Genomic DNA, 14,220 nt, shown 5'->3' on the forward strand with positions numbered 1-14,220 from the left:
ACCCGGTCAGTTACCATAGTAACAGACTCTATGAACCTAACCCGGTCAGTTACCATAGTAACAGACACTATGAACCTGACCTGGTCAGTTACCATAGTAACAGACACTATGAACCTGACCTGGTCAGTTACCGTAGTAACAGATTCTATGAACCTGACCTGGTCAGTTACCGTAGTAACAGACTCTATTAACCTAAAATGGAGTTTATAATGAGGTTGGTTTCAGCAGCAGCTCGTGCAGACTGTTAAAGCTGCAGTCTGCAACTCTTTTTCAAGCATAATGCCTGGAACTGTCCGGGGATTCTGAAAGTAGTACATTAAATACCCCAATACAAAAAAAAAGAGTTCTCTATGTCCCCTATATGTCCCGCTAGGTCCCTCCAAAGCCAGCAGGTTTGTTTACAAAATTGCAGACCGGACCGGTAAAAGGTAACCAATCAGGTTACGAGCTGGGCTCTGCTTCCTGTCAATCACCGATTGTGCACGCGCGATACAAGGTAGGCTCGTCCCCACGCTTATTTATCTGGACCATTGAACTTCATTACGGGCTAGTCTACTTACTGTGTCTTCCATGATCGCAAATGACAGGTGAGTTGATGAATGAGGAGTCGTGTAGGCGCATCTGGTGTGCACGTAGACGTGCACGAGTTCTCATGTGTTTTGATGGGGTGGGACAGGAAGTTGAATAACTTTTTATTTTTCGGTTAAAAAATAAGCATTTCTTGCATTTTGCGACTACGGAGGTCACCGTTTTCAACTTCAAGCGTTCTGATAGATCATGTAAACTCTTAAAATGCCAAAAAGTAGGACTTTACGTATGACAACAACAAATCTTGCAGACTGCAGCTTTAATACTCGTGTGACCTTTCAGGGTTTCCTCCTGGACGGCTGTTTTTCACGGCTGCGGCGTCACGGCTTCTTCGTGAGATCAAACCGAGCGATGATGCGACCCAAGAGAAATGTGACGGTAACACGAGGAGGCTAAAAACAGACTTCCTCCTCATCACCAGGGTGTTAATGAATCAAGCCGAGGTGCGGAGGTGCCATACCAGAAGAATAAAACAGCTTTATTCAAATTTAATTTGGCTACATTTATTCAAGCATGGTAATTTCCAAGAGAAATGAAAACATTAAAATAATAATAATCCTTCAGACATTTTAGGAATTCCTTCATAATCATCATCATCATCAGTCCTTCATCACCTCTTCAATGGGATGAATTAAGTGGTGTTTTAATTCTAAAAATACAGTGTTTTCACAATTATCATTGTATCAAAATTTCCCCAAATTTAGAATTTCCAGTAGTTTCAAAAGTAAAGAAAGCATAAAGAAAACATAAAGAAAACATAAAGAAAACATAAAGAAAACAAAGGAGAAATGCTCCAAACATCATCGACGCTTTCTATTCATATATTTGTTCCAATAGTCAACGACAGAACCATTTCACTAAATATATCTATGTGTGAGGAACTAATACTGTACACTACAGTATGAAATAAATAAAATTAGGAATATAAAATCAGTCACATAAATAAAATGGCAAATTCTGAAATAAAAACAGAAAAAAGTGAAACTTGTGTTGGAAAAATTCAACAAAACAAAAAAGTAATACTGACAAAAATACTGTCGTGGAACAGAAAGAATACAGAAAATTGCACAAACATGTAAACTAACAAACTGCCGTCTATCTACGCAAATACTGATGAATGAAACAGGATGTAACACTGAAGCAGAGGACAGGCTGTACAGGGATGGCACAGGTGGAAGGTTTGCATATAAGGCTTTCTCTGGAGAAAAGTTCAACTTCTTTTTAAAACGGAGCCCTTTCATTTCACCCTCCTCCGCCTCCTCTTTAAGACTCACGTCAACATTTTATTTTAAAATCACACAGGTTTAAATATTCCTTCACATAAAGAGAAAAGAATCAGGAGGCCCAAAATTGTGTGGTTAGTTGGCAAAGTAATAAAAAAGGATAAAAACATCACAGTAAAAGGAGACCAAATACAACAATAACACTGACAGGAAGTGACCGAGTGTCCGAGGCTTCGTTCCCTCTTTTTATTTTTTTTTTTTTTTTATTTTGTAGTGATTCGGGGTGGCGAGTGCAATTTCCTGAAGTGGGTTTCAGACACAACGAGACACAAAGTTAAGAACATTAGCACCACACAGCTTTTAGGCCTTTATAATACTGTACATTAAAAACAACTTAACTTCATTTCATTATAATGATAATCATTATTACTTCTTCACTTTATTCTCTTTTTTTTGCATAATTTTTGAAACGTTCCCTTCCAGCTACATCGTGTTGCGTCTCTGCTGAGAGACTGAACTGCTTCAGGAGACGGCTAATCCGAACAGTAATACTCAACCACAGCTAACAATACTCAGTGTTATTCAGCTTCCTGTGGAAACTGTACACGACGTCTTTGTGCCCTTTAAGTTATCAGGTTCAGTCTGATGCTCAGTAATGCTCTGATTCACCTGTGGAACCGGCACCTTAATGCAACGGGAAAAGGTCATTGGCTGTGTTCGAAACTGCCTACTACTCCCACTACTCCTATGTATGTATGAAGTATGTAGTATGCAGTATGTAGTATGCAGTATGCAGTATGTAGTATGCGGTATGTAGTATGCAGTATGTAGTATGTAGTATGAAGTATGTAGTATGCAGTATGTAGTATGTAGTATGCAGTCTGCAGTATGCAGTATGTAGTATGCGGTATGTAGTATGCAGTATGCAGTATGCAGTATGTAGTATGCGGTATGTAGTATGCAGTATGTAGTATGTAGTATGAAGTATGTAGTATGCAGTATGTAGTATGCGGTATGTAGTATGCAGTATGCAGTATGCAGTATGTAGTATGTAGTATGCGGTATGTAGTATGCAGTATGTAGTATGCGGTATGCAGTATGTAGTATGTAGTATGCAGTATGTAGTATGTAGTATGCAGTATGCAGTATGCAGTATGTAGTATGCGGTATGTAGTATGCAGTATGCAGTATGCAGTATGTAGTATGCGGTATGTAGTATGCAGTATGTAGTATGTAGTATGAAGTATGTAGTATGCAGTATGTAGTATGCAGTATGCAGTATGTAATATGCGGTATGTAGTATGTAGTATGAAGTATGTAGTATGGAGTCTGCAGTATGCAGTATGTAGTATGTAGTATGTAGTATGCAGTATGCAGTATGTAGTATGAAGTATGTAGTATGCAGTATGTAGTATGTAGTATGCAGTATGTAGTATGAAGTATGTAGTATGCAGTATGTAGTATGCAGTATGTAGTATGCAGTATGTAGTATGAAGTATGTAGTATGTAGTATGCAGTCTGCAGTATGCAGTATGTAGTATGTAGTATGCAGTATGTAGTATGCAGTATGTAGTATGCAGTATGTAGTATGAAGTATGTAGTATGTAGTATGCAGTCTGCAGTATGCAGTATGTAGTATGTAGTATGCAGTATGTAGTATGCAGTATGTAGTATGCAGTATGTAGTATGAAGTATGTAGTATGCAGTATGTAGTATGTAGTATGCAGTATGTAGTATGTAGTATGAAGTATGTAGTATGCAGTATGTAGTATGCAGTATGCAGTATGTAGTATGCGGTATGTAGTATGTAGTATGAAGTATGTAGTATGGAGTCTGCAGTATGCAGTATGTAGTATGTAGTATGTAGTATGCAGTATGCAGTATGTAGTATGAAGTATGTAGTATGCAGTATGTAGTATGTAGTATGCAGTATGTAGTATGAAGTATGTAGTATGCAGTATGTAGTATGTAGTATGCAGTCTGCAGTATGCAGTATGTAGTATGTAGTATGCAGTATGTAGTATGCAGTATGTAGTATGCAGTATGTAGTATGCGGTATGCAGTATGTAGTATGCAGTATGTAGTATGTAGTTTGCAGTATGTAGTATGCGGTATGTATGTAGTATGTAGTATGCAGTATGTAGTATGCGGTATGTAGTATGCAGTATGCAGTATGCAGTATGTAGTATGCAGTATGGAGTATGTAGTATGCAGTATGTAGTATGCAGTATGCAGTATGTAGTATGCGGTATGTATGTAGTATGTAGTATGCAGTATGTAGTATGAAATATGTAGTATGCAGTATGCAGTATGCAGTATGTAGTATGTAGTATGCAGTATGTAGTATGTAGTATGTAGTATGCAGTATGTAGTATGCAGTATGTAGTATGCAGTATGTAGTATGCGGTATGCAGTATGTAGTATGTAGTATGCAGTATGTAGTATGCGGTATGTATGTAGTATGTAGTATGCAGTATGTAGTATGCGGTATGTAGTATGCAGTATGCAGTATGCAGTATGTAGTATGCAGTATGGAGTATGTAGTATGCAGTATGTAGTATGCAGTATGTAGTATGCGGTATGTATGTAGTATGTAGTATGCAGTATGTAGTATGAAATATGTAGTATGCAGTATGCAGTATGCAGTATGTAGTATGTAGTATGCAGTATGTAGTATGTAGTATGTAGTATGCAGTATGGAGTATGTAGTATGTAGTATGCAGTATGTAGTATATAGTATGTAGTATGCAGTATGGAGTATGTAGTATGCAGAATGCAGTATGTAGTATGTAGTAGGCGGTTTCAAACACAGCCATTCTTCTGGGTTAGCTGGTTAAACAGGCTAACTAGGCTAACTGCTAACAAGCTAGTCAGTCCCGGTTCGTAATGTTTAGCTTTACTGTGAACGTCTCGTGTTTACTGAGCTGGACGAAGGAAAAGTCAAACCTGATGTTTAACAGTTTTATATGACCCGTCTCAGGCTACATGTCGCCTGCTAACTGCTAACTATCTGGGTAAACAGTCATAAGAACAAAGGGGTTTTGGAGGTATAATTGTATGAAAAACTTTCTATGCACAATTTTACCTCTGACCAATCAGAACAAACTGGGCTTTCTGAGAGAAGTTTGATTTCCTGTCTCTCAGAAGAAATCTGGATGCTCAGCTAGTAATTAGCATTTCACTGTTAGCAACTAGCCAAGTGCTAAACCTCAAAGTGTTCAACGTTGGAAGCTGAACACACCATCGTCTGGTTGTGTCCGCCGTCATCTGGACGGGCCTTAAAGGCCCAACCGGGGTTAGGGTTAGGGGTCCCTTCATCACAATAACTAATTCATTCGTGTTAGCAGGAATCTTCCAGTTTAGCTACTGGTACAACACCAGTAAAATATTTATTTAGGCTCTGAAAACTTTGAGAATTTACAGAAAATACTAATGAGCTCAAATAAAAGGAAAAGCTTGAAAACTGTCAGGTAAGATCGTAAAATGATCATTATGCCTTTTAATCTTCAGACAGAACCTGATAAATCAGAGGATATTTTCTGTTATGAACCGACTCCTGTGAAACATAAATGTTTTTGTTTTCCAGATGCTCGGTTTGTTCCTTCAGCTGGACGTGGGTGAGGGACGATAAAACTCTCTGAATGTTTCAGGTGAACCTTTGACCTGACCAGAGAAGCCCGGGTCGAACAGTAATCTGGTGTCAGGTCCAGACGGACCCCGACTCTCTGCACTGGAAAAAATGCCCCTCCAAAAATAAGTAAAAAAACAACAAATAAAAGACGTTTTTGCTTGAAATAAGCAAAAAAATCTGCCAATGGAACTAGTGAAAATCGGCTTGTCAAGATTTCTTGAAATAAAATGTGATATTTAGGACTTTTGAGATAAAAGTGATCTTGAAATTAGCTTAAAAACCTCTTCAAATAAAGAAAAAAAGCTTGTTTCATGTGAAATCCGACTCAAAACAAGATGTTTTCAAGACTTTTTCATTTAACAAGATATTCCAGACGTATTGTCTTCAAACCAGTCCCTATATCTGGCTGAAATGGTGCTTGTGAGGCAGTTGTGTCTCATATTAAGTGTAATGAGATGTTTTTACTAGAAATGAGACAAATATACTTGGTAAGACTTTGATTTTTTCCAGTGTGCACCCTGATCGGTCTCTCAGCCGGTGATGAAGCAGGAACAAACAAAGCTTTCTCTCTCTGGATCAGTCCTCCTGGTTTGACCTTCCGTCCCTCTTCCCTTCTGAGCTCTCGTCCATCAGCTGGACGGAGTCTTTGCCCTCCTCGTCCATCAGCTGGACGGAGTCTTTGCCCTCCTCGTCCATCAGCTGGACGGAGTCTTTGCCCTCCTCGTCCCTGGCTGAGTCCACCTGACTCAGGCCGCCATCCTCCTCTCTTTCCCTGAAACTTGGCTCCTGCCTGTCTGCCACCTCCTCATATGTCTTGCTGTCCTCTTCCCCGTCCTCCCGTCCTTTATCGCTCCTCAGGACCGGTCCGTCCTCCTGCTGGTCCTCGGGGTCCGAGTACCCCAGAGGCGCCAGCCCCTGCAGGTAGGCCGTCCTCATGAGCATCTCGGCGGGCTCCAGACCTCCGGCCAGCGGGCCTCCCTGGTCCCTGGCCTCCCGCTCGGCCGCCTCGCGCTCCTCGGCCTCCCTCTTGCAGTACGAGTAGCGATGGTTCATGTGCTGCGAGTACGAGCCGGAGTGGGAGAAGCGTTTCCCGCACTTATCGCACTGGTACGGCTTCTCTCCGGAGTGCAGCCGCGAGTGCTCGATCAGGTGGTGTTTGTGTTTGAAGGCCTTCTTACAGATCTGACACTGGTGAGGGCGTTTACCTGCAGACAGTCAGGAGACAGCGGGGGGTCATCAGCAAAGAAAACAGCAAAGAACACAGCTAGCTTCAACTTCAGAACAACAGTGATCGGAACAATGATCCCTGAAGGAATTTAACGAAGCTTCTAGGCAGAGTTTTTGCCTCGAGGATGTTTTGTAACTCGAGTAACTCGAGGAATCCTAGGGTAGGGTTAGGGGGGCTGCCCTTGTACAAACTCTGTTTCTGCCTCATGTTCTGTATTTATATTCATGTTTGAACATGTTTCAGTGAATCACTGCTTCCTGCTTCCTGTTTTTATATAAATGATAAAGAAATGAGGCTGATCAGAACTCTGGATCAAGACTTCTGAACAGAACCGTCGGAACAATTCAATCAGTTGGGCAAAAATATCCCAGTTCCCTGATCTTATTGTGCTTGTCGTCTCTGTTTCTCATCAATGAAACTGAACGTCAGGATACTGCGGTGCTAAATCCAGCTGGAGCTGAAGGCTCGGCCATGTTTCCCTGTTGGATCCACAGATAAGGAACCAGTTCAGCTGAAATAAAGCCGAATATTTAAGTCTTTGTTGTTGGAACAGGTGGACCAAAGATAAATGTGACTCATTGTGCTTTTAATGATGTCATCCAACCACTGATGAAGATACACCAGCCCAACGTCAGTGGGTGGAAACATGCTGATGTTTAGATTTGGTGAAAATGTGCCAGTCATAGATGAGGCCGACAGCTTCTGCTGGATGGAACTTCGGTTCCTGAGCCGGTGGGAGTTCATCATTCTGAAACTGAAGAGACGATCTGTACGAGTCACTGAGTCACTCTGAAAACAGCTGCCTCTGAAATGCTTTTACTCCTGAGTCTTTACCCTTCATGTGTTTCCAGAATGTTTCCAGTTTTATACTTTAGTTTGAATAAAACATGTAGAAGTGGACGAGGTAAACGTGTTTTACAGTCTGAACAGCTTCAGTTCGAGGTTCTAACTAAAGAAGGAAAGTAAAGGAAACAGAGCCTCAGATTCATCTCTGTTTTACAGACTGCATCAAAGCAGCTTCCTTACTTCATTGATCACCTGATCAATCATTCAGCATCACAGCTGATCACTTTGTGCTTTTATCAGAGTTTGAGCTCCAAATGATCTGATGAGAAGCTGATCATGTTTTTTATCCATAAATATTGATCAGTCGGCCAGCTGATTGGCTGTTGTTCTACAGGAGGACTTCTGATTGGTCAGAATCCAAAACTTTTCAGATCTGCACCTTTAAATCAAGACTCCTGTTTCGCAGTGTGTTCGTCTGTTGCCGCGGCGATGGAGGGATGCCTGAGAGGCCGGCGAGGCAACGTGAACCTGCGAAGGCCCGCGGCGAGCTGCGATGACATCACAGTTCCAGATTTAAACCCGCTGAGGACGAGTCCTGCACGCACCCGGGGGGCTTTACTACCACTAAGTTCTGACCGAGCAGGACTGAACAGGATGCTGCGTCTGCTGCCAGCCGCTGAACGCCGTCCAATCACACGTCCCACGCACACATGCACTAACAACACACACACACACACACACACACACATGCACAGGCACATGCACAGGCAGGTTGTCCACAAATAGACGCTGAACGCCTCTAACAGCGAGCAGACTGTAACACTCAGATATAACTGAGACGTGTGGGGGGGCAGCAGGATGATGCAACTGGGTGAAAGAGATGAAGGTAGAGCAGGTCAGAGGAGGCGCTCAGGTAACATCTGTAAAGGTTCAGGTCCGTATGATAAGTCCTGAGCTGCTCTGTAAAGGTTCAGGTCCGTATAATAAGTCCTGAGCTGCTCTGTAAAGGTTCAGGTCCGTATGATAAGTCCTGAGCTGCTCTGTAAAGGTTCAGGTCCGTATAATAAGTCCTGAGCTGCTCTGTAAAGGTTCAGGTCCGTATAATAAGTCCTGAGCTGCTCTGTAAAGGTTCAGGTCCGTATAATAAGTCCTGAGCTGCTCTGTAAAGGTTCAGGTCCGTATAATAAGTCCTGAGCTGCTCTGTAAAGGTTCAGGTCCGTATAATAAGTCCTGAGCTGCTCTGTAAAGGTTCAGGTCCGTATGATAAGTCCTGAGCTGCTCTGTAAAGGTTCAGGTCCGTATGATAAGTCCTGAGCTGCTCTGTAAAGGTTCAGGTCCGTATAATAAGTCCTGAGCTGCTCTGTAAAGGTTCAGGTCCGTATAATAAGTCCTGAGCTGCTCTGTAAAGGTTCAGGTCCGTATAATAAGTCCTGAGCTGCTCTGTAAAGGTTCAGGTCCGTATAATAAGTCCTGAGCTGCTCTGTAAAGGTTCAGGTCCGTATGATAAGTCCTGAGCTGCTCTGTAAAGGTTCAGGTCCGTATGATAAGTCCTGAGCTGCTCTGTAAAGGTTCAGGTCCGTATAATAAGTCCTGAGCTGCTCTGTAAAGGTTCAGGAGCCGAAACACAGAGTCTGCTTTAGTCTCCGGACCAGAACCAGGACCCGCCCACTGGTTCTGGTCAGAGGATCACTAAGATCTAAACTGGAGACTTTATGAGACCGCTCAGAGTGAGCAGCTGCATGTTGAACCAGAACCAGAACCAGAACTTTAAGTCCACATTTAGTTGCTTCATCTTTGATTCTGAGATTTCAAACAGATTTTTAGTGTCTTTGTTTTTAGTGTCTGTGACAGAACAGCTGCCGACTGAAGGTGAAACACTCTGTCGTTAAAATGAGATGCTAACAGGATGAGTCATGAGTTATAAACTCCTCCTCCTGATATTTACTGTGTTTTTATTTTAAAGATGGACGACTCTGCTGTAATTAGCACAAACAGCAACAGCACTACCCCTGCTGAAAGAAGGAACATGTTAAAGTCAAAGTTTTACATCTGAACAGAGAAATCATGTTAAAGTCAAAGTTTTACATCTGAACAGAGAAATCATGTTAAAGTCAAAATTTTACATCTGAACAGAGAAATCATGTTAAAGTCAAAGTTTTACATCTGAAGGAATCAGAACAGAAGAGCTACGAGTGGGAGCTACGTGATAAGTAAGAATCAGGGACAGAAAGAAAAGTGTGAAGACATAGAGGTGAAGGGGGGGTGCACAGAAGCATGGAGGGTCGGGTAAAAAGAAGTGTCCAAATGTTATATATACCTGTGTGCTCATATTTGTGTCTTAGGAGGGAACTGGTCTTCTGGAATGTTTTGTCGCACAAGTCACACGCGTACATACCACTTTCAGTCTTCTTAATCTTCTTCCTGGAGAGCAGCGAGTCGCCGTCTGTCAGGTCGTCCAGGCCTGACAGATAGTCGGCCGTCCCGTCCAGCAGCTCCCCCTGAGACAGACACAGAGCTTCAGCCATAATCCCACACCTGAGACACCTTATGCTGCCGCCCCCCCTCCTGCCTGCATGATCCCAAGTCTGGACAGGGCTTAAAGGCCCAACCTGGGTAAGTCCCTTCATCCAGGAGACATTAGGAAGAGGGGGCACATATGGGACCGGGAGGTTGGGTGCAAATAATGACCGACAGCAGGTGAACTGAAGCCCAGGATCTACCACAGGACTAAACTGTGGTCATCCCCCCAGAAACAGGACCGGGACACGGCTGTTTTACACCAAAAGGACTTTTAGTGTCAGAAGGGTTAGGGGTTACCCTTAGGGGTTACCTTTAGGGGTTAGGGTTAGGGTTACCCTTACGGGTTAGGGTTGGAGTTAGGGGTTACCTTTAGGGGTTAGGGTTAGGGTTACCCTTACGGGTTAGGGTTGGAGTTAGGGGTTACCTTTAGGGGTTACCCAGACTGTTAGGGTTAGGGGTTACCCTTACGGGTTAGGGTTGGAGTTAGGGGTTACCTTTAGGGGTTACCCTTAGGTATTAGGGCTAGGGGTTACCAGGACTGTTAGGGTTAGGGGTTACCCTGATTGTTAGGGTTAAGGGTTACCCTTAGGGGTTACCCAGACTGTTAGGGTTAGGGGTTACCCTAACCCTAACAGTCTGGGGGGAACTCTCTACCTCCAGGAGCCTTTTCTGTTTGCATTCCCAGTACCAACACTGGGCTGAAGCCAGGCAGCCAGATGAGTCGTCTCATTGGACTTCAGTCTTCAGCCCATTTCTCTGGGCTTGAGTGCTAAGAGCTGCTTACAAAGCCAACATTTGAGAGACCGTTTGACGAATCAACCCACACTGACACCATACCTGTACCTGCTCTGAGGTCAAGTGAAAAAGGATCCTAAACAGAGTTTGTAAGAAATGTTTGTAACGTTAAAAAAAAGAGGGTATTACTTCCAACAGCAATAAAAACGATGAAAAAATTCTTCCTCTTTGAAAGTTTTGGAACTTTAAAGGGAACTAAAGGTTCCTTCAGTTTATTGGTGTTTCCTTTCTGGTTTGAAGAGTATCAGACTAGCCTGTCAGCCTTTATGTTCACAAAGTATTAACATGGATCTTTGTCTCCATTTCCTACTGGACGTCATCTCCTTTAAAAATGCTTAAAAGGCTTAATCATCATCATGATTCAGTCTATAAGTGGACTTTGTCTGAGGCTCCATAATGTGTCAGAACCCAATAAACTAGTCTTCATATGTAGGTTTTCGGCTAACGTTCACATATTCAGAGCGTGGAACCTTCTGATCTGTGGATGGGACGTATTTCCTTCAGATCCTCCACCAGAAAAACTGGTAGAAGGTAAGATCTGCTCATCAGCATGATCATTTCATCGGTGGTCACTGAAACTATATTTATTTCCCAACAAAACACTATTATTGATAAAATTCCAGGTCCTTTTAACCCTGGGGGAAAGTTCTTGAATCCAAAAAAGACCCGATCATGAGCCACGGTGGCCGTCTGCAGCTTTCATTCCCACAAAGACTAAAACAAAGCTAAAGAAGAACACCTGTGAGTAAACCTGAGGACTCCTGGCACTGCATAGCTTATGGCTGCCCTCCTCTGATCCAAACTGACCATACAGAGAAGACTAAAGACAATATCATGCACATTGTGTTCTAGGGAAGAACCCTGGTTCTGGTTCTGGTTCTGCCAGAGGTTTCTTCCTGTTCAAAGGGAGTCGTTTCTCTCCACAGTCGCCTCAGGCACGCTCAGGCCGGGAGATTGGACTGAAGACAAGTTTCGGTGCAATCTGTTGGTTTCCTTAGCCAGGAAATTGTTTTTGAATTGGCTCTATATGAATGAATTGGATTATTTTTTGAATAATTATGATTACAATTAATTGAATTCCAATTGGCATGAATTGGACTTACTATCTAAGTGCCTTGAGATGACATTTGTTGTATTTGGCGCTATATAAATAAAAATGAATTGAAATTGAATTGAATAGTTTTACCTGGAAACCTGCTTTTCGTTGATATTTTCGCCTCTGCTGCATGTCAGCAAATGTTGCGGCCTCGGTGGCATAAGTGTAGGCCATGTGGGGCAGGAAGCTCATGGGATCGAGACCTGGGTAGGGCCTGAGGCCTGGAATGGTGGCCTGGGCAGGGGTCATGAAGGTGGGTGGGGGAAATGCTCCATGAGGTGGTAGGGAGGTGTAGACAGGGCCGCCAGCAAAGGGATTAATCCCAAAGATGGGACTGGGGCTTTTCTCCAGCTGATGGATGGAGTTCCCTCCACCATCAGAGCCCAGGACCTCTTTCTTGATGTTGATGAGGTCTAAAGGCCCAGAGGCCTCCCTGTGGTGCTCGGTGAGGAAACCATTGGGTCTGGGACGTTTGTGCGCCATGTGTTTGGGCAGGGACAGATCCAGCGGGGCGTCCCCGTGGGCGTCCTCAGAGGTCAGGCTGTTTGGAGTGTAAGAGCTACTCTGAGAGGTTTTGGAGGAGGTGGAGGAGAGGTTGAGAGGTGATGGAGTGTTGCTCCTGAAGTGGTCCGTGGGGTCGGGCGGTTTGTCCGCCGTCGTCTGCCTGCTGGCTGTAAACTGGTTGGCCTTTGAGTGTCTGTGGGAGGTGTCACCGTTGGTGAAGCCACCGTGTAAATCTATGGCAGGAAGTGACATCGGAGACTGGCTGTGGTCTGGTGCCCCGGGGTCAGGGGGGGGCGACTTCTTCCTCATCGTGCCCATGTGGTGGTTTTGGCTCTTCCACTGGGCAAACCACTCTTTGACAAACTCCTGAGGAAGACCAACAGCGAGTGAGATCTTGAGCAGCTCGTCTGAGTTGGGCTCGGTGTTCATGGCGAAGTAGGCCTTGAGCACCGACACGTGGTCCTTGAAGAAGTTGGCGGGGCTGGTTGCCACCTCGTTGCTGGACAGTTCGTCAGCCGGCGCCCCCCGGCGGCTGGCGTGGCTGCTCTCAGCCGGCTGCAGGACTGCTTTGATTTCCTCGTTCATTTTGCACAGATAGCGCTCGTGTTGGTGGAGCGGGATGGGCCCGGGGAAGGTCTCCTTGCAGTGCTGGCAGGAGAAGGACAGAAACTGGTTCTGTCCATCGATGCACTTTTCTTCCCTGCTGGGATCCGCTGACTGGATTAGATTCTCCTTCTTGATGTCCACTTGTGTCTTTGACTCGTTGATGAGGTTCTTGGCCTCGTTGACCTTCTGCAGAGTATAGTCGATGATGCTCTTGGTGGGGTTGCTGTGGCTCATCACCTGGAAACTGGACTGGGCCTCCATCTGTGCCCCCAGCTCCTTCATATAGGCCCTGAGCTTGGATATCTCCTCTGGATTCCCATCAGTCTTCTGCCTGCACACGGTGTTGTCCACGATCTGAAGCACCCTCTGCACCTCACTCAGACTGTTCCCAAGAGGCCCCACGTAGCCCAGCAACGGGAGGTCCAGGCCCATGCCTCCCAGGTGCTGAAGGTGGTTCTGGGTTGAGCTATGGAGGCCCAGGGGACTTCCTCCATGACCATTCAGGTAGACCCCTGGTCCTCCAAACACGTGCTGGGAGGCCATCAGCAGTCGGTACTCATTAAAGTCCATCGGCTCTGCTTTGATGTCCAGCTGACCCTGCTGATCCTGCGGGACCAACGTTCGCCCATTCTCCAGTTTGTGTCGAAGGTGGGCGAGGGCGGGGCTTCCGGGTGACGAGGTCGTGGAGTTTGGGGAGGAGCCAGGTTTGCAGGTGTTTCCGTTGCGTACTCGTCCGTTGAGGGCGACCAGGCCGATGCATTTCTTGCTGCTGATGTGTGAACTGTAGGATCCGGAGTGAGAGAAGCGCTTCTTACAGTTGGAGCATTCGTACGGCTTCTCGCCTGCAACACAACAATAAACACGGGTCAGTTTGATGGAGATTTGCTCTGAAACTGTACAAACTCTGCCAGCAGTCCATCACATCAACAGGTATGTTTTAGGGAGAAAGCTTTGAAAAATTAAACTGATTCAGAGGTTTAAGTTTCTAAAAAAGGACAAACAGCTGATTTCCTTTGCTTTTTTTAAACTGTAACCTCATCCCACATTATTTCTGCATCTACATCTATTAGCTGTGTACACCTCCGTGCCATATACATAAAGAATACGAGGACATACGGCTTTAAACAAATTCCATAACAAGAAGAATCGTCTCTGTAAGTGTGGTTGAACTCTTTCAGCAGACTGATCACCTGCAGAGGTTATGAAACTAATGACACCCTGACATGTTGTTACTGATGGCTAA

General features: G+C 44.4%; 1 protein-coding gene across 2 annotated transcripts in view; it reads right to left on the reverse strand.

Moving 5' to 3' along the window:
* Nucleotides 1-4,372: 4,372 nt before the first annotated feature.
* Nucleotides 4,373-14,220, reverse strand: part of zeb2a (zinc finger E-box binding homeobox 2a) — a 72,657-nt gene continuing 62,809 nt past the window's right edge. Inside the window, exons 7-9 of one of the 2 annotated variants that reach the window (XM_075480393.1) lie at nt 11,958-13,819; nt 9,774-9,954; nt 4,373-6,647 (exon numbers count right to left, since the gene is read on the reverse strand). In XM_075480393.1, coding sequence (XP_075336508.1) covers nt 6,019-6,647; nt 9,774-9,954; nt 11,958-13,819 — 2,672 coding nt within the window. In that variant the 3' untranslated portion in view covers nt 4,373-6,018. The remainder of the gene's footprint in view (nt 6,648-9,773; nt 9,955-11,957; nt 13,820-14,220) is intronic. The other variant, XM_075480394.1, reaches the window with a different exon arrangement.

This window comes from Odontesthes bonariensis, chromosome 12, assembly GCF_027942865.1.
Source record: "Odontesthes bonariensis isolate fOdoBon6 chromosome 12, fOdoBon6.hap1, whole genome shotgun sequence".
Classification (NCBI taxonomy): domain Eukaryota; kingdom Metazoa; phylum Chordata; class Actinopteri; order Atheriniformes; family Atherinopsidae; genus Odontesthes; species Odontesthes bonariensis.